General features: G+C 32.5%; 1 protein-coding gene across 10 annotated transcripts; it reads right to left on the minus strand.

Moving 5' to 3' along the window:
• Nucleotides 1–13,441: 13,441 nt before the first annotated feature.
• LOC148606654 (uncharacterized) lies at nucleotides 13,442–27,341 on the minus strand. 10 transcript variants are annotated; one of them, XM_088545908.1, is made up of 14 exons: nucleotides 27,212–27,328; nucleotides 26,235–26,256; nucleotides 23,840–23,872; nucleotides 22,662–22,723; nucleotides 21,984–22,040; nucleotides 20,256–20,336; nucleotides 19,758–19,826; nucleotides 19,086–19,265; nucleotides 18,640–18,684; nucleotides 18,071–18,127; nucleotides 17,746–17,833; nucleotides 16,264–16,332; nucleotides 13,667–13,703; nucleotides 13,567–13,585 (listed from the first exon to the last, which is right to left on the minus strand). In XM_088545908.1, exons 1-11 carry the CDS (start codon nucleotides 27,240–27,242, stop codon nucleotides 17,751–17,753), a joined length of 720 nt encoding a protein of 239 aa, XP_088402034.1. In that variant the 5' UTR covers nucleotides 27,243–27,328; the 3' UTR covers nucleotides 13,567–13,585; nucleotides 13,667–13,703; nucleotides 16,264–16,332; nucleotides 17,746–17,750. The 10 variants fall into 10 exon arrangements, with proteins under 10 accessions (XP_088402039.1, XP_088402035.1, XP_088402037.1 ...); XM_088545913.1 differs by lacking the exon at nucleotides 19,758–19,826 and having other exon boundaries at nucleotides 13,442–13,703; nucleotides 27,212–27,341; XM_088545909.1 differs by lacking the exon at nucleotides 23,840–23,872 and having other exon boundaries at nucleotides 13,442–13,703; nucleotides 27,212–27,324.
• Between the last annotated feature and the right edge of the window lie 261 nt (nucleotides 27,342–27,602).

A 27,602-nucleotide genomic window follows, 5' to 3' on the forward strand; every position in this document is an offset into this window, starting at 1 on the left:
TTCCTCATACTTTGTAAAAATATAACTCCAGCAATCTCTCATGCAGGTTATTGTTGAAATTGACTGTAACTCTTCATCGGATAATTTTAAATTATCAGACAGGTCACAAACACAAGACTAAAACAATGATAAAGAACTAAGTAAATCATCCCTACAAACCTATAACCTACATGCTTCAATAATCTTAACACTTTGATTAAGTAACATACTGCTGTTGCCTACAAACCTTTTCCATTCATCTAGTTCTGTTTTATTAGCTGAATATGTACCACAAATATCGTCTATGACAAAAATTGTTTTCTTTTTTTTTTTGGGGGGGGGGGTGTAGTATTGTTCAGTTTTACGTGGTTCATTAACTGGTAGAATGTCATAGCCATTTTGAGAGTCACACGTCCAAACGTTGTTGATTTTCCAGTCCCTGAGCTTCCAATTATATTAAGTTTTTGTCTTGTAGTAATCGAGTATTTCGTCACTGATGTAACAACAAATTATTTGCCAATGTTTCGCCTTTCACATAATGTTGCATCATTTTGTTCTAAAAAAATCAAAGTCTACTGCATATACTTATATTTTTCATCTACATTGACAAATTTACAAATGTATATAGTGTCCTCTAATGGAGGTGTTTAAAAGAGCAAAATTGTATATAAAACGTCAAAAAAAGAATAACACTATCCTGTCAGTAGATCCTATTAACAGCTGAACCATTTAGTATCTACTCTAATTTACTCATGATTCAACCAGAAACAAAATTGAAAACAATAAACAAAGAAATCTTTTTACATTATGTCAAATATTTGTCCAAACATTTAGTGAGAATTATAATATCTGTCCACGTCTTTTGTGTGACAAATTGACACACGGGCAAAAAAAGGCTGACAGACAGAAAAAAACAAAGCGATTATAAAATTAGTAAAAAAAAAAAACAGGTTTTTCTTTAAATGACAATTGCAATACCTCTCACAAAGACCATTTAAAATAATATTTTCACCAAACCAAATATTGAAATTATTGAGATGGTTCTTAATATACAGATGCTATCAGTTTTTACCTCCCACAAAACTGTCCTAGAACTGTCAGACGAACAGTTAAATGAAAGATTTAGAACAGTTGTATTGAAAGTTCTACTGACAGGTCTAGCAGTAGAGCCGGCACTGCTAGAACAGTCAGAAGAACAGGCTCTAGAACTGTTCTTTATCTGTAGTAAAATGAACTGACACGTTGGCAAAAATCTAAACACAGAAAAGTATCAGTTTTGCAAAGCAACTTCCTATTGATTTTTAAACAGTGCATCCAAGAAAAGAAAACACTCAAAAGGGTTCCCCTCGGTTAAAAACTCTTTTTAAGTAGCAATATCATATTGGAAATTGAATTTGACTTTTGACACTAAAATAATGAGATGTGTATATCTCATTTTAAAACCGTAAACACAAACTATTTTATGTAACAAAAAAACAGTTAAAAAACAAAAATTTCAGAGGGAAATGGCCAAGCTCTGTAAATATCTGAGTAATAATGTTTAATGATTATTTTCCATGTGTCTATTTCTCATTATCTGATATTTAATGGGACTGTGTTTTGAAGGTCTTCAAAACGTTTTTGTAGCTCTTGAACCTCAGGCAAAGCTTCCGTATTTTGTTTTTTATAACTTCGTGTGTTTTAGCCCCATTGCTTCCTCAAAAAGTAAATCTCCACCAAGTCTCCTGATGACCTTTTAGAGTAAGTAGATAACATTGGGTAAACGGGACGAGAGTTTGCACGTGGTATAATGAATGTGGTCATTGTTCAAGCGGAGACTTATGCTAGTGTTATCAATAGCCATATATTTTAGTATTAGTTTTACACATAAACGCTTAGAAAGTATATCCTCTAGAAAACATTTAGATGAAATTTCGTTCCAATAATAAACCCACAAACTTTATTTTATATTTGCATCTTTTTTAAATTCAAAACCATTTTGCTTTCCTTATGGTAATAGTAACTCCTAATAAGAGTACCGTATACGTTACATGTTACCATTACGAAAATTATAGACAATTGCACTTTGTACGTGACAGATTTAATGTACATTCATAGTTCAGTTGAATAAAAAATCAATGTTTTGAGTCAAATTACAAGAGTAATCAATGTAATCATTATTCTAGCGGAAATCAAAAGAATAGAAGTATATTCTGTGGATTCCCGATGCAAAAAGGTGAATGTTGTATACTGGTCTAAGAGTAATCAAGGAAACCGAGGTTATAGCGGTAATCAAAAGAATGTAATCCAGGGACAAAGACCAGACATGGAAAAAAGACATACACAACAAAGAACATAAAGTAACTAAAATCACACATACAAAGTAACAAAAGTAAATGAGCAACTCGGACTCCACTAAAAACTGGGAGCATGGACCAGGTGCACCGGTAGAATAAGCGTCCTCTGCTTTTCTAGAAACACCCGCCGAGTTGCTCATAAAAAGTCAAGTCCGGGGTAGACAAACGAGGAAAGGAAAACTATGACCCGTTGAATAAATCAGTTTTCATGGTGATGATGGATACACCATAACGATCCACGAGTTCATGATGACGACCATAAAACTTTTGTAGTGATGTCTTCAATCTTGTAGCAACATAACCCTGTCCCAGAAGCCTATTTGTTAGAGTTCTAGCGCGATACAAAAAGTGTGCGTAGTTTCGGCAAGCTCTGGCATGAATTGTGATATGAATACTCCATACGCAGGAGCATAGTTCCTTTCCTCTTCCATCTACCCCGGACTTGACTTTTTATTGGCAACTCGGTGGTTGTTTCAAGAAAAACAGACGGCGTTTACCCTACCAGTGCTCCTGGTCCATGCTCCCAGTTTTAGTGGAGTCCTGGTTGCTATATTACTTTTGTTTCTCTTAACGTATAGTTTTGGTTATTTTATTTTTTTGTTGTATATGTATGTTTTACCCTTACTGGCTAGAAACACGTTTCCCTTGTCTAATTTAGACTTGTGCATTGTTTTAAAACTACAAAACATGTTGGGGTGATTAGGTGTGAGAGGAAAAAACATTACAACAGTTTTTGCAGTCGTGAAATGAAAATGTATAATTTGATATTTCAAGGAAATCATCGAACTGTTTTCTTTATTAATTTATGTGGTCATATTACTGGTGATGAAACACTTAAAAGGGTATGCAGTTTTAACTATTCATATATATGTTACATGAAATTCGTTAAAAATCATTTGGATACGAACTGATGCTTACACAGAGTGAAGTGTTAAGACTTCATGTAACTTACAACGTGCTCAAAAATTTTATTTTGTGTTAAGACGTTTAGGTTTTCCGCACGCACGATACCCAAACGTACGATAAACGAACGCTTTTATCAAGCGTATAAACGCGCGATAGACGAACGCTCACATCGTGCGTTTAAAATATTGACATATAATGAAGACAGAAGAAATAGAAAATAAAATTAATGAAATTATTTCAAGTAATAATAGCAAAAAATATAAAAAATAACAGCTAAATAAATGAAATTATTAAAGTACAAAAATAAACGAACGCTACTATCGTGCGTTTAAACGAACGCTTCTATCGTGCGTTTAAACGAACGCAAAACGATGTGTAAACGCAGGATAAACGATGTACAAACGCTAAAATGGGAAATGAGAACGTCTCCATGAGTTCGGAAGGTTGAGTGTGAGATGAAAGCAAAGACCTTGAATTAGAGAGCGGAGATAATAGAAGAGTTGAAGAGAAGAGATGAAAGAAGTGACCTGTGAGTTATTCAGAAATAGTTGTTGGTAGTTCATCTGTAAATCATCTGTACACTTGAAGTGTAGTTATTTTTTTTTCTTGAACATAATTGCGTTTTATGGAAAGGTCAAAGATGGCAATAATCAATTTTTCAATAAATTCTTTCCGGTTTCTTTGTCTTTAATGACTTAAATCGTATTCCACTATTATTCTTTCTCCTCCACTATACAAGTAGTTTGGTAAGTGATCCTCTGTATATGTTTCTCTGTACACAGTTTCCTGTAAATTCAACTCCTAATATTTCATTATTTTTTTTTTCGATGCAGTCGGTATAGTACTGCATTTTACCCTTCGATCTTAAGGACGCTTTTCTTTGAAAACGCAAGTCACCTGATCACAATTCTGTTTCCCGATTGGCCAAATACTGAAAACTAAGTGGCGTTCGAAATAAACTGTTTCGAAAATTGAAATTGCATTCTATTTTTTTATTTTCTTGAATAAATTGTAGAATTCTATAAGTAAAAAGAAAAAAAAGAAATTACTGCGTCGGTTTTTTTTATAGATAGCACTTGATTTTAAAAGGTTTAGCTATTGAATAAAAGTAATTATGAAAATACAATTTATGCTACCTGTGACATGTCTATAGCATGCCAGGAGTTCTCCCGATATACACTTCCTCGAGAATATGAAGAATTGGTTAAGTAGGAAGCATACATGTTTCCAAAACAATTCATTATTAGCACGGAAAACACAGTGAAATAGTAGGGACACACACGCAACAGCCGTTTTTTTTTTAAGATACATTAAGAAAACCAAACCTAACACAATAAAACAAATCAATTTTAACAAAAATGACTTACAAAAAATCCATTTTCAAACAGATATTCTTGGTGAAATGTTACTAAAAATATTACATGCTCTACGTATAAACTGTTATTATAAAATACTGATCAAAATAGTACTGAAAAACGATTGAATTTTTCGGTACTGAAAATTAATTGAAAATTTCAGTATTGAAAATTAACTGAAAATTTCAGTACTGAAATTAACTGAAAATTTCAGTACTGAAATTAACTGAAAATTTCAGTACTGAAATTAATTGAAAATTTCAGTACTGATAATTAACTGAAAATTTCAGTACTGAAATAGTATTAGATAATACATTACTGAATCGTGTGCAAAAGAAACTTACTGAATTTATATTGGCATTAAAAGTACAAAAAAATATGTAGTTAAATTCCTGGTAGTGTGAGCACTGTTGTGTACAGGTTTAACTAATATAGTGGAACGTCACAAGATTCAGTTACACGAAAATCTCGGATTCATGGATAAAACCACCGAACAAATAATGCTATTTCAATCTACTGTACTTTTGAGAAAATCGTGCATTTATCTACCACTAAAATCAACCAAATCAAACAAAATCAAGAACCATAACTCTTGCAAAGTGCTAATTTCATGTACAATCTATACGAATTTTATCTCAAAAGCGCAACACCAGAATGAAAAATAAGACTGTTTATGTGATCTGTAACTGATTCTAACTAAGAAATAAAACTAAATTCAGTGGGTTTTTGATATGCATGAATCACCTATTGTCTGATTTTTACAAAGACTGCTACTTTAGACATTGACAATGTTTCTCAATAAATCACAATTCACCGATCTTCTAATTGATTGATACTTGGTGTAACCATAGATATAAATACTGCAATTGTTATTGTAAAAATATACAAAGAATATCAAAACATAATATTCCATTAGCCATTTAAAGAATTTAGCCTCAGAGTGAAACCTTAACTCTAAAAATATTTTAACATGAACAGTTCATTGTTTTACCTTTCATGTAGCATAATACAAAATTAAACATCGATTAAATAAACATTTACTCATTTTTTATTTCTCAAGTTTCGATATTATACTTTTTATTTTATCAAAATATATAAACAACTTCCTTACTTTATTTTGACACTTCGACATTTCGTTAAATAATAATCAAAAGGAACCACGATTCTAGCGGAAAATAAAGAATGTAATCCAGGGACAAAGATCATACTTGGCAAACAGAAAAACACAACAAAGGACATAAAATAACCACAATAATACATACAAAATAACAAACGTGAATGAGCAACTCGGACTCCACTCAAAACTGAAAGCATGGACCTGGTGCACATGTCGGGTAAGAGTCCTTTCTTCTCTATAGTTGCTCATAAAAAAGGCAAGTTCGGGGTTTATGAGCTATGACATGTTGAATCAATTTTCATGGTGAAAATGAATACACCATTACGATCCACGAGTTAATGATGACGATCATAAACTACTGTAGTGATGAATTCCAATTTATGTGACGGATAGTATATATAAAAACATGTTCAAATGGTATAGATTAAGATCGCAGTCTATGTACATTATATTTTTTTTTATTTATGGTTCCCTTGATTTCCTCGTATATTATATATAGACTGCATCACTCAGGAAATAAATAAATCGTTATGGAGGTATTTTGCAGTCACATTCTGTGGGAACAAAGGGATACAGATGTAATTACAATTTTATTGTTTTACTGTAAGAGGTCATCTTAGCTTAAAATATGTAAAACCATGTACCATCTTTGCCATGGTATCTGCATGAATCTTATTTTTTTATATTAATTCTTCCATGCTGTGACGGACTTGCAGAGCTCAGATCTTATATCTGAGAGAATGCAACATTTGTAGCCCTTACCGCAATAGGAACAAAGTTGATGGTGAGAGAAATAATTGCGAAACTTTAGGTGGTTTTACTAAACAAAATTATGTCACTTCTGCCGGACAAATATCAAGTACAATATTAAAAAGGAAAAACGAATGTTAAAGTATTAGAGTGTTTACTTGCTGACTTGAAAGTGAATGTTGATGCTACCAGAAAACGCTAGTAAGCCACAATTTTACTGAAACGGCCAAATCCATTGCATTTACACTGAATTAACTGAACAAAAAAATACAAGTGTTACTCAGTGATTCAATGCAAATGAAGTGCGGGTTATTCAATTCGTGTTCAGTGTTTTTAGTCTAGTGTTCAATAGCCGTTTAGTAATTTTCAGTGATTTGGGGTTACAAAAATCTGTTCAGAATGTTTCAGAATACGGAAATGTTAATTTGGTTATCTTCATTAGACATACAATACATGTAATATCGAAAACTAACCTGCTTTCGAATTGTTAAAATTGTTCATGATGAATATGTAAAAATGACTCACAACTTTTTTTTTTTTTTCAAATCGCCGATAAACCATGCCTAATAACTTTAATGGGATGTCGGACCATATTAAAATGCAGGGATACATGCATTTTATGATGGACAGAGTTTGCCAACTTATTTTTGCATATGCTAAACCATTATTTTCAAAATATTTTTATTTTCGATAGTTTTCTTCGTCGTACAATCAACATCCCCTGCACACATGCATAAATTTCCATTTACGTATAGTTGTGTCATTATTGCTTTTCTTGTTTTAAATTCCATAACATAAATACATATTCATGTCAAACAATGTGAGGTCCTACATATACAACTGTTGGTAAACCACAAACCGAAACCTGTGACATGGATCGCCGAAGAACCACAAAAAAGATAAAAGAAGCCACCCACGCTGTTTAATTAGATCTACCGGGTCCGTTATATTCATGTATAACCATATGTCATAACTCAAAGCAAACGTGGTCCGACACAATTGAATCACACTTAAGATGTCTTTTCAAATATACAATATTACAAATAATTGAAATTTAGCATGCATGTTGATTGAAATCTATGGATGAATTAAAAGGAAAGCGAGTGATGACGATGTTACATTCCGGTGAACATATAGGAGTTATACTATAAGAAATCTTCGGAACTTTTAATGAATTCCTGGACATGTTTAAAAATACATATATTTGTCTTTATCAGAAAGGGCATGATTACCTCTGGTTAGGAGTTCAATAGATTAAGGGCATGTTTTGGCTAGCCTATTTACTGTATTCATACGTGCACGTCTTTTGTCCGCGTATAATGGACATCCCGTAGGGAAGTTACGTTCATCTTCAATTAACCCTTATATCGACAAGAAGGATAGGAAACGATATTACAGCAGAAAAGATCGTAGTTCATAAAGGGTGCCGAACACCTTAATTGACAAAGAATAATATTTTACTCTCTTGGTTCAAACAAAATATATGACGGGATTTTTTTTCTCTATCAAATTAATTTAAAATTTTGCCTTTTGTCAGAATTACATATATTTTGGTCAAGATTATTCCATTGACGAATTGTTGGTGGAATGAATGACTCGGATAGCAGAGTAAGTCTGCAGAAAGGAACAATTGTACCTTGCCCATTACGTAATTGACAATTTAACGTCTATTGGATATTTGGCGGGACAATACTGCATAAATTATCTGGTGCATTGTTGTCTACCATGTATAGAACATTTGTAATTCTCGTTATTTCATCCTTTCTGCTAGTTATTGCCATCTAATTCCCTATATAATGATTCTGTTGTCGTGAATGTAGGTAAACCAGTCAGTATTCTTGCACATCAATTGCAATTTTTTTAATTGATTAGCCTAACCCGATCCATAATTATCCCAAACTTGTTCGAAAATAGGTCTAATAAAAATATTGTTTTTTTTTTTCTAGATTTTGTCTAGATAGTTGATATTACGATTTCCCGAGAATATTGATGTGTTTTTACCCTAGCTATTACATTTTCGATATGCTTATTTCATTTGTCATGACGACCAACTGTAACACCTAAGTGCTTGTGTGATTCTTTTTTTATTGTTCAATGAAAAGGTAAGATCAGTTTTATCCGTGTTTGAAATTATCTTTATTTAAGTTTTCTCGCGATTAAAAGACATAAGCCATTGTTCATTTACAAAACATAAAAGTTTATATTTTCAATTTAAAATCTTCTGCAGTGAACTTCGGTGGAATACACATGTATTTTGTACTAATCTTAACTTTGGTCCTGGATTGCGAGTTGCTGGTGATTTCTTTGCTGGTGTTTTTTTTTTCTAGCGGAATTCAAAACGTTTAATCTTCTTCTGTTTGCCTTTGGTATAATAGGAGCTGATGGCCTCTTTACCTTGGAAGTACACCAAGATATTATTGCAGTTGTACAACTTCTGGATCTGTTTTTGCTTGGAATACATGAAATTGAAGTCAGGTTCTGACTACATGATATATTTGTTGGTTCTGGTTCTAGAAGTAACTGTTTCTTACATTTTAGTTTGATTTTGAAAAAAAAATTCCATCGTTTAGTTACCGTGGATTTTATTACTTTGTTGTCGGAAACTTCCAGAGATAACTTGGTCGCACATTTTTCCATGATCTTGTGGATTCTAGTCCAACGCCTTTCTGGTGATACTGGTCTGATGTTTTCTCCTTGTGTGACCAATCTATTGTCATTTTTGTTTTTTTATCTGGACATCAGCTGTTTTCCTGTTTGGTTGCTTATTGGTAATTTTCCTTGTCCACCGAAATGTACAAATGTGTTTTTGACGTTTGATGGTAAATACCTGAATTTTGTGTTGCAATCCTGCCGGTAGTCTCCCAGTTTGACCCTTTTAAAGAGTACGGATTTAACATAGCTATTAAATATTCTATTTTTGTGTTCTTGCAGAGCACATTTGATTTCAACACTAGTTACGGGCTTTGCATTTTTTCTGACATTGATTTATTTGTCTGTGCAACCAATCTTATGCATTTCCTAAGTATGAAATCTGCTCAATTCCTTCCATTTCCTCCCCTCCAATTGTAACTGCTACTCCTGGGTGTAATAACATCTATAAAAGCTTATCATATTTATCAAGACAACAGTTTTTTTTTTTAAGAAATGAATTTGATATCAACATTACTGAAAGGTTCAAAACGTTTTTATTCTACTGCCTCCAATACAACTGAGTTCCATTCAGAAAGCATGAACAATTTTTATTGTACAAAAACTTTTATAAACTAAGAAATATATGCATGTTGCAAACTGAACCGCTTTGAATAGGTGATAAAGTAGTTGAAAGCATTGATGTATATCCCGTTTGGAACTGCAAACCTGACTGAAAACATAAACTAAAATTATTGGCTGCTTGACATAAAGTTGCTGAATATGGATAATATCTTCGTCCACAATACCGATTCTCTGAATGACTTTTCGTCATGATGATACATTTCCTCTTTATTCGATCACCATGTCGTTACTCTGTTAGTGCTTTGCCACAAGGTTGGGTGAAACAGTGCTTAACAAGTTAATTTTTTTTTATACTCGAATATTTGATTTACTGATATTTTCATATTTGTTAATTTGTGTATCAAAATAAATAAAGTATGTTTCATTTTCTGTCAACTACTTTCATCTACGTCTAGTTTAAATATTAATATACATTCTACATTATGTTAAATATAAAAAGGTTAGCGTCCTTCAACTAATATGTTCGGCTAATATCCAACTCGGTCCTAATACATTTTACATTTCAATCTCAGAATTGAATGATGTTTGTATACCTTTTAAAAAATTCCGAAGTAGGTGCATAACTCGGAATCCGATGTGCCAATAAACATATCTGTGTTAATCCAAAACACAAATACTAGCTCCCACCTGGAGATTACTGGACAAACTTCATTAATGTAATTATTTGTTCGATGCTTCAATGATGCTTCAAAGTTCGATGACTTTTCATTCAGAATTGTCAACTTTCCTTTCATCTGTGGCAACATCCCTTCGGCACCTGCGTATGGAGCGTTCATATCATAACTCACACGTTATGCCAGGGACGTAGATTTTTTGTATCGCGCTAGAACTCTAACAAATACGCTTCTGGAACAGGGTTATGTTGCTACAAGATTGAAGTCATCATTACAGAAGTTTTATGGTCATCATCATGAACTCGTGGATCGTTATGCTGTATCCATCTGCACCATGAAAACTGATTTATTCAACGGGTCATAGTTTTCTTTTCCTCGTTTGTCTACCTTGACTTTTTATGAGCAACTCGGCGGGTGTTTCGAGAAAAAGCAGAGGACGCTTACCCTACCGGTGCACCTGGTCCATGCTCCCAGTTTTTAGTGGAGTCCGAGTTGCTCATTTGCTTTTGTTACTTTGTATGTATGATTTTAGTTACTTTATGTTCTTTGTTGTGTATGACTGTTTTCCATGTCTGGTCTATGTCCCTGGATTACATTCTTTTGATTACCACCATAACCTTTGTTCCCTTGATTACTCTTTCAACAACTTGAAATAAAACGGTGCTACATGCATAATTCGATACACGCAATGACCTCTCGCTTTATATGTTTAACTTTATTTTATTTATGGCGGCTTCCATTTTGCACACGCGTTATTTTTATGCTATTTTTTTCAATATTCCAAGATAGCAATTTTTACATAATTTAATAGCGAAATATAAACAGAAGTGGCATTTATCAAGGCTATAAACATTAGGGCACTTATAAAAGTCGGACTGAACGAAAATAAGCTGAGTATGAACAGAATTCTCGCTATGTATAGTCAACTTTTTGAAACGGTTTTAATATGTCAACTTTTTTGTTTAAACCTGTGAATGAATATGCTGTGAACATATTCGTTTATTAGAAAATGTATTTCGTGGTACAAGATATTTGTGTGCAATTTTATATCATTTATTTTGTTTGAAATCCTGAACATTTTTAACAATTGTTAATGATAGTATTAAAACACGTTTTCTGTTTGCTTGATATGACATTAGGCGTTTTACGTAAACAAGATAAAAAACACACTAATGGCAGTACTGCAGTTTCTATCTTATAATGTCTGTTATTGTGTAAAGTTTTATTTATTAGTATAGGATAAGAAGTTGTACAAAAGAACAAATAATTTTAAATATGTCAAACATATAGAACTCTATATAGATCAAGATTTCATTTTGGCTTCTTTTATCTTCTCCTCCAAATAGTCTGCGATTTCTGCATGGTTATTTTGTTTAGCAACATCTAATGGTGTCAAGCCATTTTCACCTTTAAGTTCGATATTGGCGCCCATTTCCACAAGAAATTTAACACATTCAGTGCGTCCTTTCTTAGCCGCTCCGAATAAGGCAGATATGTTCGAATTAAATTTTTGTCGGTCTATTTTTGCTTTGTATTTAATGAGTATTTTTAATGTATCCAAATGCCATTCCTGTGCAGCAAGAATCAAAGGAGTTGTTCCATGATCACAGAATCTCCTCCGTATTGAAGTAATATTTCAACAACCTTGGTGTGACCTCTATCCGCTGCAAGTAACATCGGGGAACCACCATGATATCTCACTAAGTTAGGATCGGCATTTTTTTAAAGTAAAAATTCTGCAATTTCCGGATAGTTTTGACGTGCGGCATACAACAATGGAGTAAATCCAGAATGAAACTCTCCAATTTTATCGCTACTCTTGACATCTAGAGATGATTTTACATTGACATCAACTCCAATGGTAATTAGTTTCTTAACCAATGATAAATGGCCATATCCTGCTGCAAAATGAAGAGGCTTAGTGTCACCTGGTAGTTGTGTGAGAAAACGTTTTTTTGTTTTCAATTCTTGAAAGTAAAGAATTGAACATTTCTAGTAACCCGAATCTACATACCCAGTGAATAACTGTTGATGACAATATTGCAATGTCTAAAGCGAATTTCGTGCATTGAACGATGTCTTTCAGTTTTGTATTAGCCTCTTTCGGAAGACGGTACACCAGGTCTTTAATATTTGATTCACTTAGTTCTTGAAAGCAATTGTTCATAAAGAATTGAAATGTCTCATCGAGCATAGATTTATTTGAGAAAACATCGACAAACTTACCATTTCTAATGTCCTGAATGAAGCGTTCGGCAAGCAATTTGTAATATTTCTTATTAGATATTTCAATGCAAGCATTAAGTTCATCAATATCACATGCACCTTTAGTGCGAACAAATTCACTAATGAATTTTGAGCTACTGTATTTAAGAACAACATCCAGATGTGAATCACCGTATATTACAGCAACTGCCCCAGTTATTGAGTCATGAAGAACTGTAAAGAGACCTATTTTTAAGGAAATATACTCCTGCCAAATCACGGAAGGCATCTTTCATTTTATCGGAACAGTTGTACTCTTTGTAGTTTACGTTGCAAGACCTCATAATATCATATATCGTTTTATTGTCCTTCGTTATCTCAACTCTCTCAGTTCCCCAATCATGATCACAAACGCTCAAGTCATTAATGTCAAATTTACCATCATTCAAAACGCAGAGAACAATACTGCAGAAATAGAAATGCTTTATTTGTTTCATTTCCTCAATGAAATCTTTAATTACAATCAGTGGAGTACATAAGTTTATTGCATAGTTATTATGTTGCCCAACTAATTTACCAATAACGTGACACCAAAGTGGAAAACCTGGAAAATAAATTTGCTCGCCAATATGATCCGCTAGATTATCAGGCATTTCTTTAAGAGAAACATAATTTGCTATCATTGCCATTTTTTCCTCAATTGTAAGTTGATGTTCATCGTGTCTCAAATCAAAAACGTATTCTATTAGCAATGTTTCTTTAATTGGTTTGTCATTGGCCTGATAAAGGGGTTTTCTGATAGTCGAGATCACTTTAGTGTTTCCTTTTGTAAAGGCATTTTTGAAAACTTTCGAGTATCTCACCCATGAACAAAGTGCTGCTTCATCTAAATGTTGTTTTCCAATTGGATCGTCTACAATAAACACCTGTTTTGTATCTACATTCAAGTCCTCATCTAATTCATTTGGTGCATGCACACTTTTCAGTATAAATCCTTGTTCATTTTTAACTTCAAAGCTATATGCTCTGCCATGACAGTTTTCCCATCCCCAGAGGCTCCTATAATGGCCACAAAGCTGTTTTGCTGCAATATTCCTATAACCGCGTTTGCTGTCACAAAAACATTTATGTCACTCTTCCATTGATTCAATAGTATTCACGTATCTTGCTGCAAGATAAACAAAATGCCTAAAATGATTTCAAAAGTCAAACTTATTTACAAGTTCAATTACCTTTGAGGCATGTGAAATTTTAAAGCAAGGTTATGTGTGTGTTATTGCAATAAGAAGTCGTTTTATCGAGAAGTAGTATTATCAATATTTTTTTCGATTTTTTGTATTAATTATTTTAATTATCTTTTGCTCTCATCATAAGATGAAAACAGCTATTCGTTTTAATTAAAAAAACAAGCACTGTGAAATTTTTCATTGAGGTAAGTCCTTTAAGGTGTACATTGTAATACGAGATTGTTCATATATAGAATGTTCATTAAGAAATATAGATCAATATGATTTTTACTAAATATGACCTTAATTTAAAGCATAATAATATTCAAGTGAAACCAAAGGATGCTCGTTTAATTGCAACAGTGACATTTTGGTTAAGATGGATTACTCTATTCTTTCTTGCCCCATGCAGGTCCGGGTGTCAAAAGAATAGGCCTGCAGCAGCGCTAAGCTTGTCGTAAAAGGCGACTAAATAGTGCTCAGAACCCTAGCCGGGGTCTAGGGAGCTCTGCCCACAGAGCAACTGGGATGTGTGCCCAAGCTGGTGGAATGGGGTACCCCTGGCGTGTTACATGCTGGGGTTGTCAGGCTATAATACGGAAAACCTGACCGCAAACCATAGTGGTGCACCGTGTTGGGAAAGATGCCACGTTCCTCGCACGTTAAAGAAACCTACTGTGGTATTATCCCGGAGTAGGAACCACAGGTCTCCGCCACAAGAGGCTAAATTGCCCGACCATACCTACCTCTCCCTATTTCCAGTGGCAATCAAAATTTGTCGACCTCATTGCCCTTGTGTCCTATCCCTTTTTCATTTCATCATTATTTTATGTTCATTTTATCATCAATTTCATGTTCATCGTCTGAATATAGCTGAAATATTGCTGCTCGGACGTTAAACCCCAACTAACATAACATAACTGTTCTTTCTTTAAAACATGTAATGATTATTGAACAGATAACTTTCGACAGCGATGACAAAATAATATTTCAGCGCGAGTAATTAAATAAGTTCATATAAATGTTGGTCTTCTGTTGATTTGATTACCATGACTTGAATTAGGTAGTTTATAAGGTTATATAATGGTGGATAAACAAAGTCTATCATTTAAATGAACATATTACTCGCTTTAATTTGTAATACAAATTATGGGCTCTAAATAGTCTAAATTTTTTATCTGGAGAAGTGGTAATTATTTGATCCATTTGATTCATTGGAACAAAAGTTTATCTTTAAAAGAAGTCCCTATATTTAATTTATATCTGCCACCAGATGAAATATCAGGCTACATGGAAGGAAACGTTTCAAGAATATTTTTATGGCAATATTTCCATGGATAGATAACATCATGCTCACCACATAACTCTAGTTAGAACTTGGCGAAACAAAATATTTGGGAGAAATTCGCAATAAAACTGCTCTTTTCAGATAGAATAACACGAAAATAACAAAGAAACGGCAATTATACTTTCAACAATATTAGGCCCCTATAGCCTATGCTGTAACTTCCTTGAACACATAAAAATGTGAAAAAGGTAAAGGTTCCACTATATAGATAGGTCACTGCAGATAAATTTATGACCATTTGTGGCAATAAAGCTATATTAAGATACTTAAACAAGCAAATCCAACCGTTTTTTTTCTGTATAAAGTATATATTTTTTCAAAACCTTACATTATAGCGATCCATAAAAAGATATTCTCTTTTTATTTTGTCATGAAAATTTGTACCCATGGTAACAAAATAAAAAAAATACATCACTTTTCAAAACACATTTTTGGTGCCTTTCCAAAATTAATTGTCAAAAAACAGGTTTTCTAAAATATCAGGCACTTTAAAACTGCTAGAAAAAGTAAGCGGGCATGGTATTATTGTAAAAAAAAACCAAATAAATAGTGTAACTTTCCGCTCATTTATTCATGATTATAATTCTTATAGTTCGTGGGAAAATGTGGCATTTAAAAAAAAAAACAGACAGTTGGCGCTGGGAAGAGAACCTAATCCGGCGAGGACCTGAATATTTCCCGATAGTTTAAAGCATGCATGTAACACCTCTTTGCTTTCACAAGTATTATATTTATTTATGTACGAATGCTCTACTACCCACAATCAATATTTCCACCAAGTTTAACTTTTTACTTTTAAGTTTTACAGAATTAGACCGAGTCAATTTTGTGTACAAAACAGTGCACCTCAATCCCATCTGTATAGTGCAACCAAAGATTGCATACTAGGGGCAATGATTCTGAAACGGGTAGTTTGATAAACGTGAAATTATAGGGGAAATTATATTTCATTAAACTGAAGAGCTTAATTAGACTTAGTTTTCTAAGTGTAAGGCCCTATGGTTATTTTTTTTAAACAACGGCAATGTTTACAAATGCATTATCAAGCCCCACTTCAGTTCAAGCCAATATGTAAAATATTCTAAGAAACATTCATGTAAATTTCGCTTCAAAACAAAACAAAAGACTGTAGAATAATCTGTGAAAATACTAACCGTATTTTTCTCCATCTTTTATTTTGGCCTGAGACTTAACAGTTGGTTCAGGAATTTTAGATGGCTGTTCTATAAAAGAGAGAAAGGAACCACAAAAAAATAAATAACAGAGCATGTATAAGATAACTTGTCAGAAGTATAAAAAGTTATGTTATGACATACCATTAATGATGGTTATAAAATTTATTGTCGTCTTTGTTTTATCAACAAGTACGAAAAATTAAGAAATTATTACGTGCATCAATTATTTGTTAAAAAGGCAATTTTAATCTCTGTGATTTTAAGAAGGTCAAATGTAAGTTACGATCAAAATTCCATACATACTATTCGCAATAATAAAAACATCGCATTTATTTCTGAATTTACATTAAATGAAAATGTGCATGTATAAAATGAAGACAAATAAAAGGCAAATTTTTGTAGAAGCTAAATTATATCAACAAATGCCAGTTTTTAAATGCAGAATGAGGTTTAAGGATTTCTACCCATTTATATCAAAGAAAATTAAAGTTTTGTTACAAAGTTTTATTACGTCTAAGAGACAAATGAACCTAATGTACATTTTGATATATTTTTGTACTAAAATTACAGCATATGCTTCGTAACGCATTTACTCAAGCAAAGCTTGCTGTTACATTTCCAAAGCATGCACATTTATATTGTCCTTACCAACACCATTTTCCTTTCAGCGTTTTTGCTTATATGATACATGGTATAAATAAAATGGATGCACGACCTTGAAATTGAAGAAGTACAATAAACATATTTTTGACAAGTGTAAGGGTTCCTTAGAAGGAGAGGTTCACCTTCCATTTGGAGTGGAGAGTATTTGATGATTCGTAGATGAAAAATGATACTGGAATGACATTTCATTGAACGCCGAAAAATAGTACATGTTGTGATAACGATACAACAAGTACCTTGGATTTTTTGGTAAATTTAAGATAAATGAAATGACTTTGTAAATTGCATTTAACATTCTATGTAGGTTGGAATTTTCAAGTAACGTTAATTACAATGATTATTCAAAAACAACAAGGATATCTGACCGATCAAGGACCAATGAGAATTCTTGGATGGTAACATAGTTCAACGGACTTTTAATACTTCGACTTGGTTTCGAATAAATTGATTGTTTTTTTTTAAATTAGTGTTGTCATAGTAATCATCGGGAGCAATTTTATTTTTATATTCTACCCGTATGAGCAAACGTTTTAACAGAAATATGATAATTATTACATGAAATTAGAAATTGTTTCCTTAGATCATATATGCTTAAGATAATTTATTAAGAGATTTCCGCATTTAAACAGAAACAAGAACACTTTAACTTGGTGCACAACTTTCTTCAGTTGAGTACTAACACTCTGTTAGTACCATAAAACATACAGTCAAACTATAATCGGTAAATGCTTAAACACACATCCTAAACAGTAAAATGTATAAAAGATATAATAAATTCTTTGGGAATATTACACTCACGTAGATCATGCGGCTGAGAATCCTCGACTCCTTTTATGCCCGGTGAATAGATTTAGTACAGGGTCAGTCTCGGAGTGAATTTCAACGTCTGATAAAAACAATTATTTTGGCATTTGCATCCATACTATAATTATAAATTTATATTTAAATACAAGATTTAAAATTCAATTAAATTTGCAAAATCATATAAACCCTCTTTTTATAAGGAGAGTGTCAAAAACAAACAATTTAAGTTCATAGGTACCGGGTTATAAGGAAATGATGATGCAATACAATTCGAGTAAATATAAACGTCTAATAATATAAGAGATCAGTTAAGCCATACCAATGAAAAGATATTTAAAGACAAACCGACCAATATATGACCATCTTCTTACAATATCTAAAAAAATAATCACTGCATTTAGGTGGTTATTATTCATATTTTTTAGAAAGGGGAAGACCACTCTCTATACACTGATTATTCTTTCATGTTTAGAATAAATTTGCCATTGATAGAGATAGAATAGGTATGATAGATAAATATATATACCCCTACACTAATGTGCCAAAACAAACCAATGAAACTAATGTCTCAAATGCTAAAACACAATTACAAAATTAAAAACTCTCTAAAAGCATTATCAATGTGCAAAATTTAAATGCTTAATCAAGCAGAAACAATTGAAATAATAATTTATCTGACGAGTTACACAAAGAAATTTCCCCATGCATGCACTTTTGTTTTTGAAAGAATAAATATTGTGGCAATTTAAATATTTTTTACTTTTATGTTAACAATGCTTAACCATTGTATTTGAAACATTAATTTGGAACACAGTGTAAAATTGGTAAATGGTAAACATATGCAATTACGACATTGATAGTAAGAGTAAATCACTGTATTTATCATACCATCATTCGATGTATAGGCGTCGACAGTCCTTGATATATTTATATCTAAAAGTAGAAGTGTTTTCTATGTGGTGATCAAGATGATAAAATAAACGTTACGAATATGAAACAGTCTAAAGAAAAAAGGAAAAAAAAGAACATAAATTCGAAAGTTGAAATAGTTTTAATCGCAAACACATATATTAAATGAAACAGTGTAAAATGTATTGATGAGAATAGGTTTAGATAAAATTTGAAAAATAAAGAAGATGCTTAATAAGTTATTCAAAATCTACCAATAAAAAAAGATGATCTGGCTGTTCTGGAGTGAGGAAAATTCGAACACTTCTATTACTTATCATATGAACATGATATTTGGTTTATTCAATTGACAATTACAACACTTAAATATTTTTATTTCGTACAACAACGTTCATGTGATGTATATATTTGAAACTTCTACCAACCTCGGCGATAAAGTTCATCTGATGTAGTATCAATATAATTTTTGTTAACTGGATATCCTGAGGGATGGTCGTGAGTGGAAGCACTAATGTCTTCTTGTCTCGTTTTGTTTCTTGTATTTGTGATGTTGCATTTACCTTCCCCAGGCTGATTACGGTTCACAATTTCTACCTCACTAGGGTCTATAATCAAATGCGCAGTCTTTATGCAAAAAAAAGTTTAAATGTGTTTTACATGTAACTGCTTTCTTATAATAATGACAGAGGACGAAGTCCTCATAAACTTAAAAATACCCACTCACAGATTAGACAGTTTACACCCATCCCCTATGGGGCGGGTAAAAGTGCAAGAGAATCACTGAAATTCGAAATGAAGTCCGGCAAGTATTTGTAATGTTCTTATTAAAAGAAAAACACACATTAAAAACATTTATGCAGTACTCTTTATCGAACTATCCATTCTTATTTAAAAAGAATAACCATAACCATATTTGTAAGCTATTACTCTTTTCATTGTTTACATGGGAAACATCACAATTGATCCATGAATTATGTTACATGTATACGGAAGTTTAAATGATGCAAGAAATCATTCAACAGATAAGTCGTCACAAGTCTACAAGGTCCTAGGATGTCAACAGATTTATGATAAATGAAAAAAAAAAACAATAATACCTCTCCAGCTTAAAACGTTATCCTCCTGCAGACTTGCAGAATAAACATGTCTGAGATTATCAGGAAACACTAAATAAAAAAAGTGGATTTCATTAGGTTTTCCTTTCTTCTTCCTACCCTATTTTTATCGGTAAAATGTTTTGACAAGAATCTTTAGAACCCAATCTGGATTTCTTAAACTTTTTCTCAAGATAGGGTATAGCATTCACTGTATCCGTCTGAATTCTTCTCGATATTTATAATATCTACCAACATTGTAATGTTGCCTTTAACCCGATATCAAAACGAATTTCGCTTCCCGTGCATTCTAAGGATACATTAATGCCTTCTTGACTTATTTGGTTGACTCCATTACCTATACCAGGTACATATGTACTTCATTGTACATTTGTTATGACCTCTCGGTGGGTATTGGTGTAAATACCAAAATAACGCATGCCAGCAAAACAATTTATAAATAAAACTTCAGATTTTACTCATCATGATGGTATCGTTTACCTGTAGTTTCTTCAGTATCACATACATGTAGAGATTTTTCTTCATGATCTGCATCGTTAATTATACCAATATCTTTATGTTCTATAAAAAAAAAGGGAGGGGAATGTAAAATATTGATGTACTGCCTTCAATTTATCTTGAGCATTACCTTTTATTGAAAAGTTTTCTTTGTAATTAATTCATACAAAAATAATGAAATAGGTATCAAGTGGCTGTGATCTTTTCCACCTTTTCAACCAAAATCGGATAACGTAACACTTAATATCTTTCATCATAGTATGCCATGCATCAATTTATTAGTAACTCAGTATACTTCCAAAATAAATTTCAACTCATCGCTCACGAACGTGAAACATGACTTAATAATTACAACGTCTGGCCAAATGGAAAGCCAAAATATGGCACTTACTGTATTTCGTGAAGTTTACAACTCATTCATAACATATCACAACTCATACGTTATGTCAGAGCTTGCCGAAACTACGCAGACTTTTTGTATCGGGCTAGAACTCTAACAAATAGGCTTCTGGGACAGGGTAATGTTGCTACAAGATTGAAGTCATCACTACAGAAGTTTTATGATCGTCATCATGAACTCGTGGATCGTTATGGTGTATCCATCATCACCATGAAAACTGATTTATTCAACGGGTCATAGTTTTCCTTTCCTCGTTTGTCTACCCCGGACTTGACTTTTTATGAGCAACTCGGTGGGTGTTTCAGAAAAGCAGAGGACGTTTACCCTACCGGTGCACTTGGTCCATGCTCCTAGTTTTTAGTGGAGTCCGAGTTGCTCATTTACTTTTGTTACTTTGTATGTATGATTTTAGTTACTTTATGTTCTTTGTCGTGCATGTCTGTTTTCCATGTCTGGTCTTTGTCCACGGAATACATTTTTTTTATTACCGCTATAACCTTGGTTCCCTTGATTACTCTTACACGAGGCAACTATGTTCAATGCCTTTTTGGCAAATTTTGCGCAAATCATCTAGCAGTGCAATAACTATAACATGTAATATGATCGGATTTATACATGAAGTGATCTGAAACAATTACATAACACCAGCCATTCTTAGCATTTACTCAAGATATGTTTCACGACTAAATATTGACCTTACCTAGAACTCGAATCTAATTAAAAAATAGTAAATTTTCATGATATAAGAGAGACAATTCCATATATTCCATCAAACAAACAATGTTTGATTATGTTATAAGGTATGACTGCCAATGAGACAATCATCCACCATAAGCCATGCAAAAAACGATTTCAAAGTAAGTATTTAGTATTTATCTATATAAAAAACAAGAAATAACAATGAACATACAATAAGCGACGACAACCACTGAACAAAATGTTCCTTTCTTTCGGATTTAGTGAAAATGTATCAAGAAATGTCTAAGTAAAACAAGTATTTGTAAAAAGAACTATGAAATGCCACCGGCGTACATGGAATAGAACACCGTTCTAAAGAATGTTTTCATTCAATTAATCATACAGATGTCTGTACAGACGTTTGTTAATCCACAAGATTTATAATTTATATTTAAATACAAGATTTAAAATTCAATTAAATTTGCAAAATCATATAAACCCTCTTTTTATAAGGAGAGTGTCAAAAACAAACAATTTAAGTTCATAGGTACCGGGTTATAAGGAAATGATGATGCAATACAATTCGAGTAAATATAAACGTCTAATTATATAAGAGGTCAGTTAAGCCATACCAATGAAAAGATATTTAAAGACAAACCGACCAATATATGACCATCTTCTTACAATATCTAAAAAAAATAATCACTGCATTTAGGTGGTTATTATTCATATTTTTTTTATAAAGGGGAAGCCCACTCTCTATACACTGATTATTCTTTCATGTTTAGAATAAATTTGCCATTGATAGAGATAGAATAGGTATGATAGATAAATATATTACCGGCGGTAATTTTGATAATAAGAAGTAAGTAATATTTCTTTTTTTCTCTTTTTTCGCACATTTTATGCTTGTAAACAAACTATGCTTATTCATTCAATATTATTTCTTTTATTTTGCCAAGTGTGAATTATTCAATATTTATTTCGTTTTGTTTGCATTCTCTTACATTTCCGGATATTATGTAAAGTCGTCTCCGTCTAATGATATTCATTTTCAGTCCTTGTTCATACCGCAAGCAACTACTATAGCCTCCTACGACTTGCAGGCAAATTACGTACAAGAATCATTTATTTACTTTTGTTTCTTTTTTTTCTGTACGTTATTTTTTATCAGTTTTTTTTATATTTGTACGGGTATATCTTGTCCTTTTTGTGTGCTATAGACGTTCCAATTCTGGTTGCCTAGATTTCCACTTCCCTGTCTCATAGCAATAGCTCAAAACTTACCTGCCTATCTTTTAGATACATACCTATTACCACAATAATGGTAGTTAAACCTAATGTAGCAACAGCTGCGGTGTTTTTCTTACATCTAGATGAACAAATCAGTTGGTATTTATTTTCCTACTCAGTTTCTAAGTCTTACAATTTACTGTACATAGTAATTAATGGCGATAAAAGAAAAACAGACATTATTGATCAACGTAAAGTATTTAGTTTCCTGTATATCGAATAAGTGTACCAGTGGCCATATACTGACATTTTGTTTTGTCTGCTTGCCATACTTTTTTATCGCTATTTTGTTTAAAATCTCTCTGATCTTGCTATACGATAATTGTCAATCTCACGCCAGTCGAGTGAGAATGAAAATTATCGCTAGTTTCTATGTCCTTGCGCGATATACAAGCAATACAGTAACTTGACCGATTAGAATGAATAAATCCCAAAAGAGGTTCCGACAAAAACGATTGATAGATGGTTGAAAAAAATAATTGTGAGATCTCGAAATCTCGAAAAGTCTTATGGTCTTTGAATGAAGACAAATTCATGAAATAGGGTTTTTTTTTGTTGGTAAGATGGTCAGAGTACAATGCAACTTTTTGGTTCTAAAATTAAGTGTTTTTATCAACAAAAACCTCCGCCTTCAGTTACTGTTAGTAATAAATACTTGCTGGCTATACATTTAACTTATCCACTTAATGCCGTAAATAACAAGACGGAACAGTATCCACGACTGATACTTAAAATGAACGCTTAACTTTTTTTTTCTTAGGCAGAAATCCTGTTTTTGAGAAATTAAAGGACATGCGTTTTCACAAACCAATGAACAATTCCAGTTAGTTACCTTCTCCTACGAAACTCTTGAAACAGGTATACTCCAAGTTCGGATGGCGTTTTTAAACAAAGATTTAAAGAAGAGGTTCATTTTCTTTAACTACACTGAACATGCACTTTCAAAGTTTTTAATCCTAATCTTTTTAGAAATGATAGAAAATATCAGTATCTCACTGACTGATTACATAATTGCTTATTATGTAGAAGTTAATGAAAATGTGCCCTACGTATATTCGGTGATTGTATAAGAATCGTTTCGATCAGTAACAATGAACTTGACTCGTAAATACAAAGGTAGAGAAAAGATCAGGATTCACTTGAACGTCAATAAAAACACCATTGATTGCGTCAGATATTCTATAAGATGAGTTACTTGTGACGTGTGAGGCACAGCTGTAACAGTCGTCTGCAAAGATTATGCTAACAATAATAATCTTGTCACTTACTTTTAAAAGGCAACACCTTAATGCATTCATATTATTTTGAACAAATTGCCTGCACATGAACATACATCTTTACATAATATCAAAGCAATATCCAATTCAATATAGGATAAGAAAGAAATCCTTGGAATATAAATGAAAAACTTACTTAACGTCTTTCTAAGTGGCTGAACATTAAGCGTGTACACCCAATTTGGAGTGTCGGCGTATTTACACATAAGCAACTTCCGTTTGAAGCATGTATATTATATTAACAAATTCAAAATTGAACACACAAAGGAATTTCAGTATTTAATGCAATGATAACGCTGAGGCGCAAAGGACGGTTTAAATACGTCTTTATCCTTTGTTGGACTGTGTTCACAATATTATGAAAGCATTTAACTTTATAATGCTTTAAACACTTTGATACGGGTGTATAGCATACAACATAATAAAATTTGCACTCTTTAAAAAGTATTTTCTTATACTATAACAGCATCAACATCCAGGTGTATAATCTGATATCTTCGGACTTACATAATTGAATCGCCGTGACTTTACGTTTTGCTTCCATGGAACAACCATAAACGATTTGGTGAGCAAATATTGTATATATAGAAGAAGCGTGTGAAAAATTCCCAACGAGTGAGAACTGTCAATTGCGATGCAAGTTTTCGGTCATTCCCACCGCGGAATTCGAACTGGTACCGTTGTGACATTTATATCAACACCGCCTGCACAAAGTCCAGCGCCCTAGACAACTCGACCAGCTAGGCTATATCAAAATATAAAAATATAAAATATAGCTCACGCTGGCCGGGTCATTTCCTCCTCGTAAGATTAATCTAGGGCTGTATACATGTGTGGTAAGACGGGACAGCTCATTTAGGTGTTATTATATAGGATAGAGGATCAAATTAATGATACATTTCACAACAATCATCGCAAATTTGAAAGTTCTAACATCGTTTAATTTTAGTATATCCGCGAGGATGGGGGAATTGCAAAAATGAAATCTCGTCAGAATTTAGTCCAACTATCTCACGGATATCTTCAGTACTCCATATCGATGGAAGCGAATAAAATATACGCAATATATATAAGACAATACTCTTATTTATAAAGAAAATTCGCAAAACTAGACACCCGTAAAATTGGTCCACTATACCGTATATCAATACTTGAAAACAACTTGCAGTTACTGAACATGATTTTTTTGTCTGTAAACATTTATCACATACCCATAGCGTATTTTATACAAAAGCTAGGAACTTTACGTGAAAACTTTACATTAGGTCATGGTGAACTGGTCATATTAATGCAAAAAACCTAATAGATGTAAAAATAATATACAAATCAGGCTCTGATTACAGAAGTAGTTATTGTTATAAGAAATACTCAATGGTAGTTAGAAGTCTATATAATAGAATGTCGTTGGTTAATTAATAGGAAATTAATAACTGAACCTGTGAATATTTGGATTTATACGACTTATATTAATGCCTGTCTATAGATGTAAACAATATTTTCAAAACTCTTGTAAGTTGTTGATATTTCTAGAAATATTCACAATATCTAATAGTAATAATTCTACCTGTACAATAAAAACATGCAACGTGTTTTGACTTTTACAGACAATGTGGTTAGTCTCATATCTTGGCCTACACTTAGAAATCGATGGTAAAGGAAAAGTATTCACCAAACTTTACGACACATATGATGACTTTTCATTCAGAATTGTCAACTTTCCTTTAATTTGTGGCAACACCCCTTCAGCCCTGCGTATGGATTGGTCATATCACAACTCAAACGTTTCGTCAGAGCATGCCGAAACTACGCAGATTGTTGGTATCGCGCTAATATTCTAACAAGTAGGCTTCTGGAATAGGGTTATTTTGCTTCAAGATTGAAGTCATCACTACAGAAGTTTTATGGTCGTCATCATGAACTCGTGGATTGTTACGGTGTTTCCTTTCATCTTTCGTCTACCCCGGACTTGACTTTCAATGAGCAACTCGGTGGGTTTTTCTAGAAAAGCAGAGGACGTTTACCATACTAGTGCACCTTGACCATGCTCCCAGTTTTTTTTTAGTGGAGTCCGAGCTGCTCATTTGCTTTTGTTGCTTTGTGTATATAATTTTAGTTGCTGTGTGTTCTTTGTTGTGTATGTCTATTTTCCATATGTGGTATTTGTCCCTGGATTGCATTCTTTTGATTACCGCTATGACATTAATTCCCTTGATTTCTCTTTTAAATATTTCAGACAAACTGAAAACTAATTTCTAAATCAAAACAAACTGTATCATAATGAAATATACTTTGGAAAATGAGGAAACTACTTACGAACGAAGAGCAGCGAGCGTAACTATAAGCAAAAAAGTGACAAAATTGAAACATATCTATGGAACAAAAAAAAAATATGTAAGTCTATCTAAACCTGTAATATATGGAATAAAAATGCTCAGTAAGTCTTTTTACGAATTCGACGTTTTATAGGCTTTAGATTTACTGCAATGTTCAGGTCAATACAAAATGCAAACCGGTATTAAAAAAATTCTTTCAATAATTTCAAATCAAAAAATGTCTGCAAAAGTAAAGATATACTACACAAAGTAATAAGTAATCATGCACATTTTATTTATTATACGGCAGTTTTTTTTAAATATTTTTGGGGACAATAGTTTCAAGGATAAGTCCGATAAAAATATTTTTTCATAAAAGAATTACGGACAAAGTAAATAAGTTATTGCTATTCTTTTTTGTGTTATTGTAAAATTTCCAAATATGTAGAACTCATCGAGGTTGCAATAATAATCAGGCTACTATCGCATTTCGTTGAATAAATGAAGCATTTTTTTATTACATTTGTTTCTTTTCGATCTTTTTCATATTTACATAATACAAGTACTATACAGGACTTTAACTTAGGAATCCTATGATAATTTTTGATTAATGAAAATATTTATATGAAACAATATCTATTTTTATTTTGAGGCTATAAATAAAAGAACAGGAAGTTTAACCTACTTCTAAGTGCAAGATAAATACTATAACAAGTTCACGTTTTAACAGTACAAAACATGTACGTTTAATTCACTTTGAAAGATACACGCCGAAAATACAATTAGATACGTGAAGTATAAATTCGTATACATGCTGTCTTTTGACTAGAAATTTTCATTCAAAGCACAGCTACACAATGTTCACATTTGATTGGGATTTGATGTAAGTATTAAATGTACATGTATTGTGTAATGACCCAGATGTGTATAAAAATAAATGTAGCAATTGCCGTTTAACATAAAAGTTATATCACTTACAATAACATGGTCTTCTGTAATTAAAATACATGAAATGTCGTCTGACGTAATTATAAATTGGATAGACATGCGCTTTTAACGAATCAATACAGATCAATTATACTTTACACAAAAGCTTTAGAATTCGTTCGTTTAATTCCACCTGTTTTACGAACAATTTTATGCTTACTTTGCGTTTTTTCAGTGTGACTACGTACAGTATTGTAGGTTCATAGTAGTCAATGATAAGAGTCGTACAATCTAGTTTATCTAAAGACATAGGGAATAATGTCTTTTTAAAAGAGAATTAATTGAGAAATTATTTTCCTTTTATATAAGTAGCAATCTTGATTGTACATGTACTTTTTCATTACAGAATGAAACCTACATCCGTAATTATTCAGAAGTATGC

This window comes from Perna viridis, chromosome 9 (genome assembly GCF_037379345.1).
Source record: "Perna viridis isolate PV_CMFRI_1.1 ecotype Kerala chromosome 9, ASM3737934v1, whole genome shotgun sequence".
Lineage (NCBI taxonomy): Eukaryota > Metazoa > Mollusca > Bivalvia > Mytilida > Mytilidae > Perna > Perna viridis.

What these genes read in the sequence shown, in the direction of transcription:
- LOC148606654 (XM_088545908.1), bottom strand. Translation starts at nt 27,242, where the DNA reads ATGTATTTTAATTACAGAAGACCATGTTATT. An exon ending in TGATACTGAAGAAACTACAG is followed by an intron (nt 19,827 to 20,255) that starts GTAAACGATACC and finishes TTTTTTATTTAG; the next exon opens with TGTTTCCTGATAATCTCAGA. An exon ending in TAACGTTTTAAGCTGGAGAG is followed by an intron (nt 19,266 to 19,757) that starts GTATTATTGTTT and finishes ATTTGATTATAG; the next exon opens with ACCCTAGTGAGGTAGAAATT.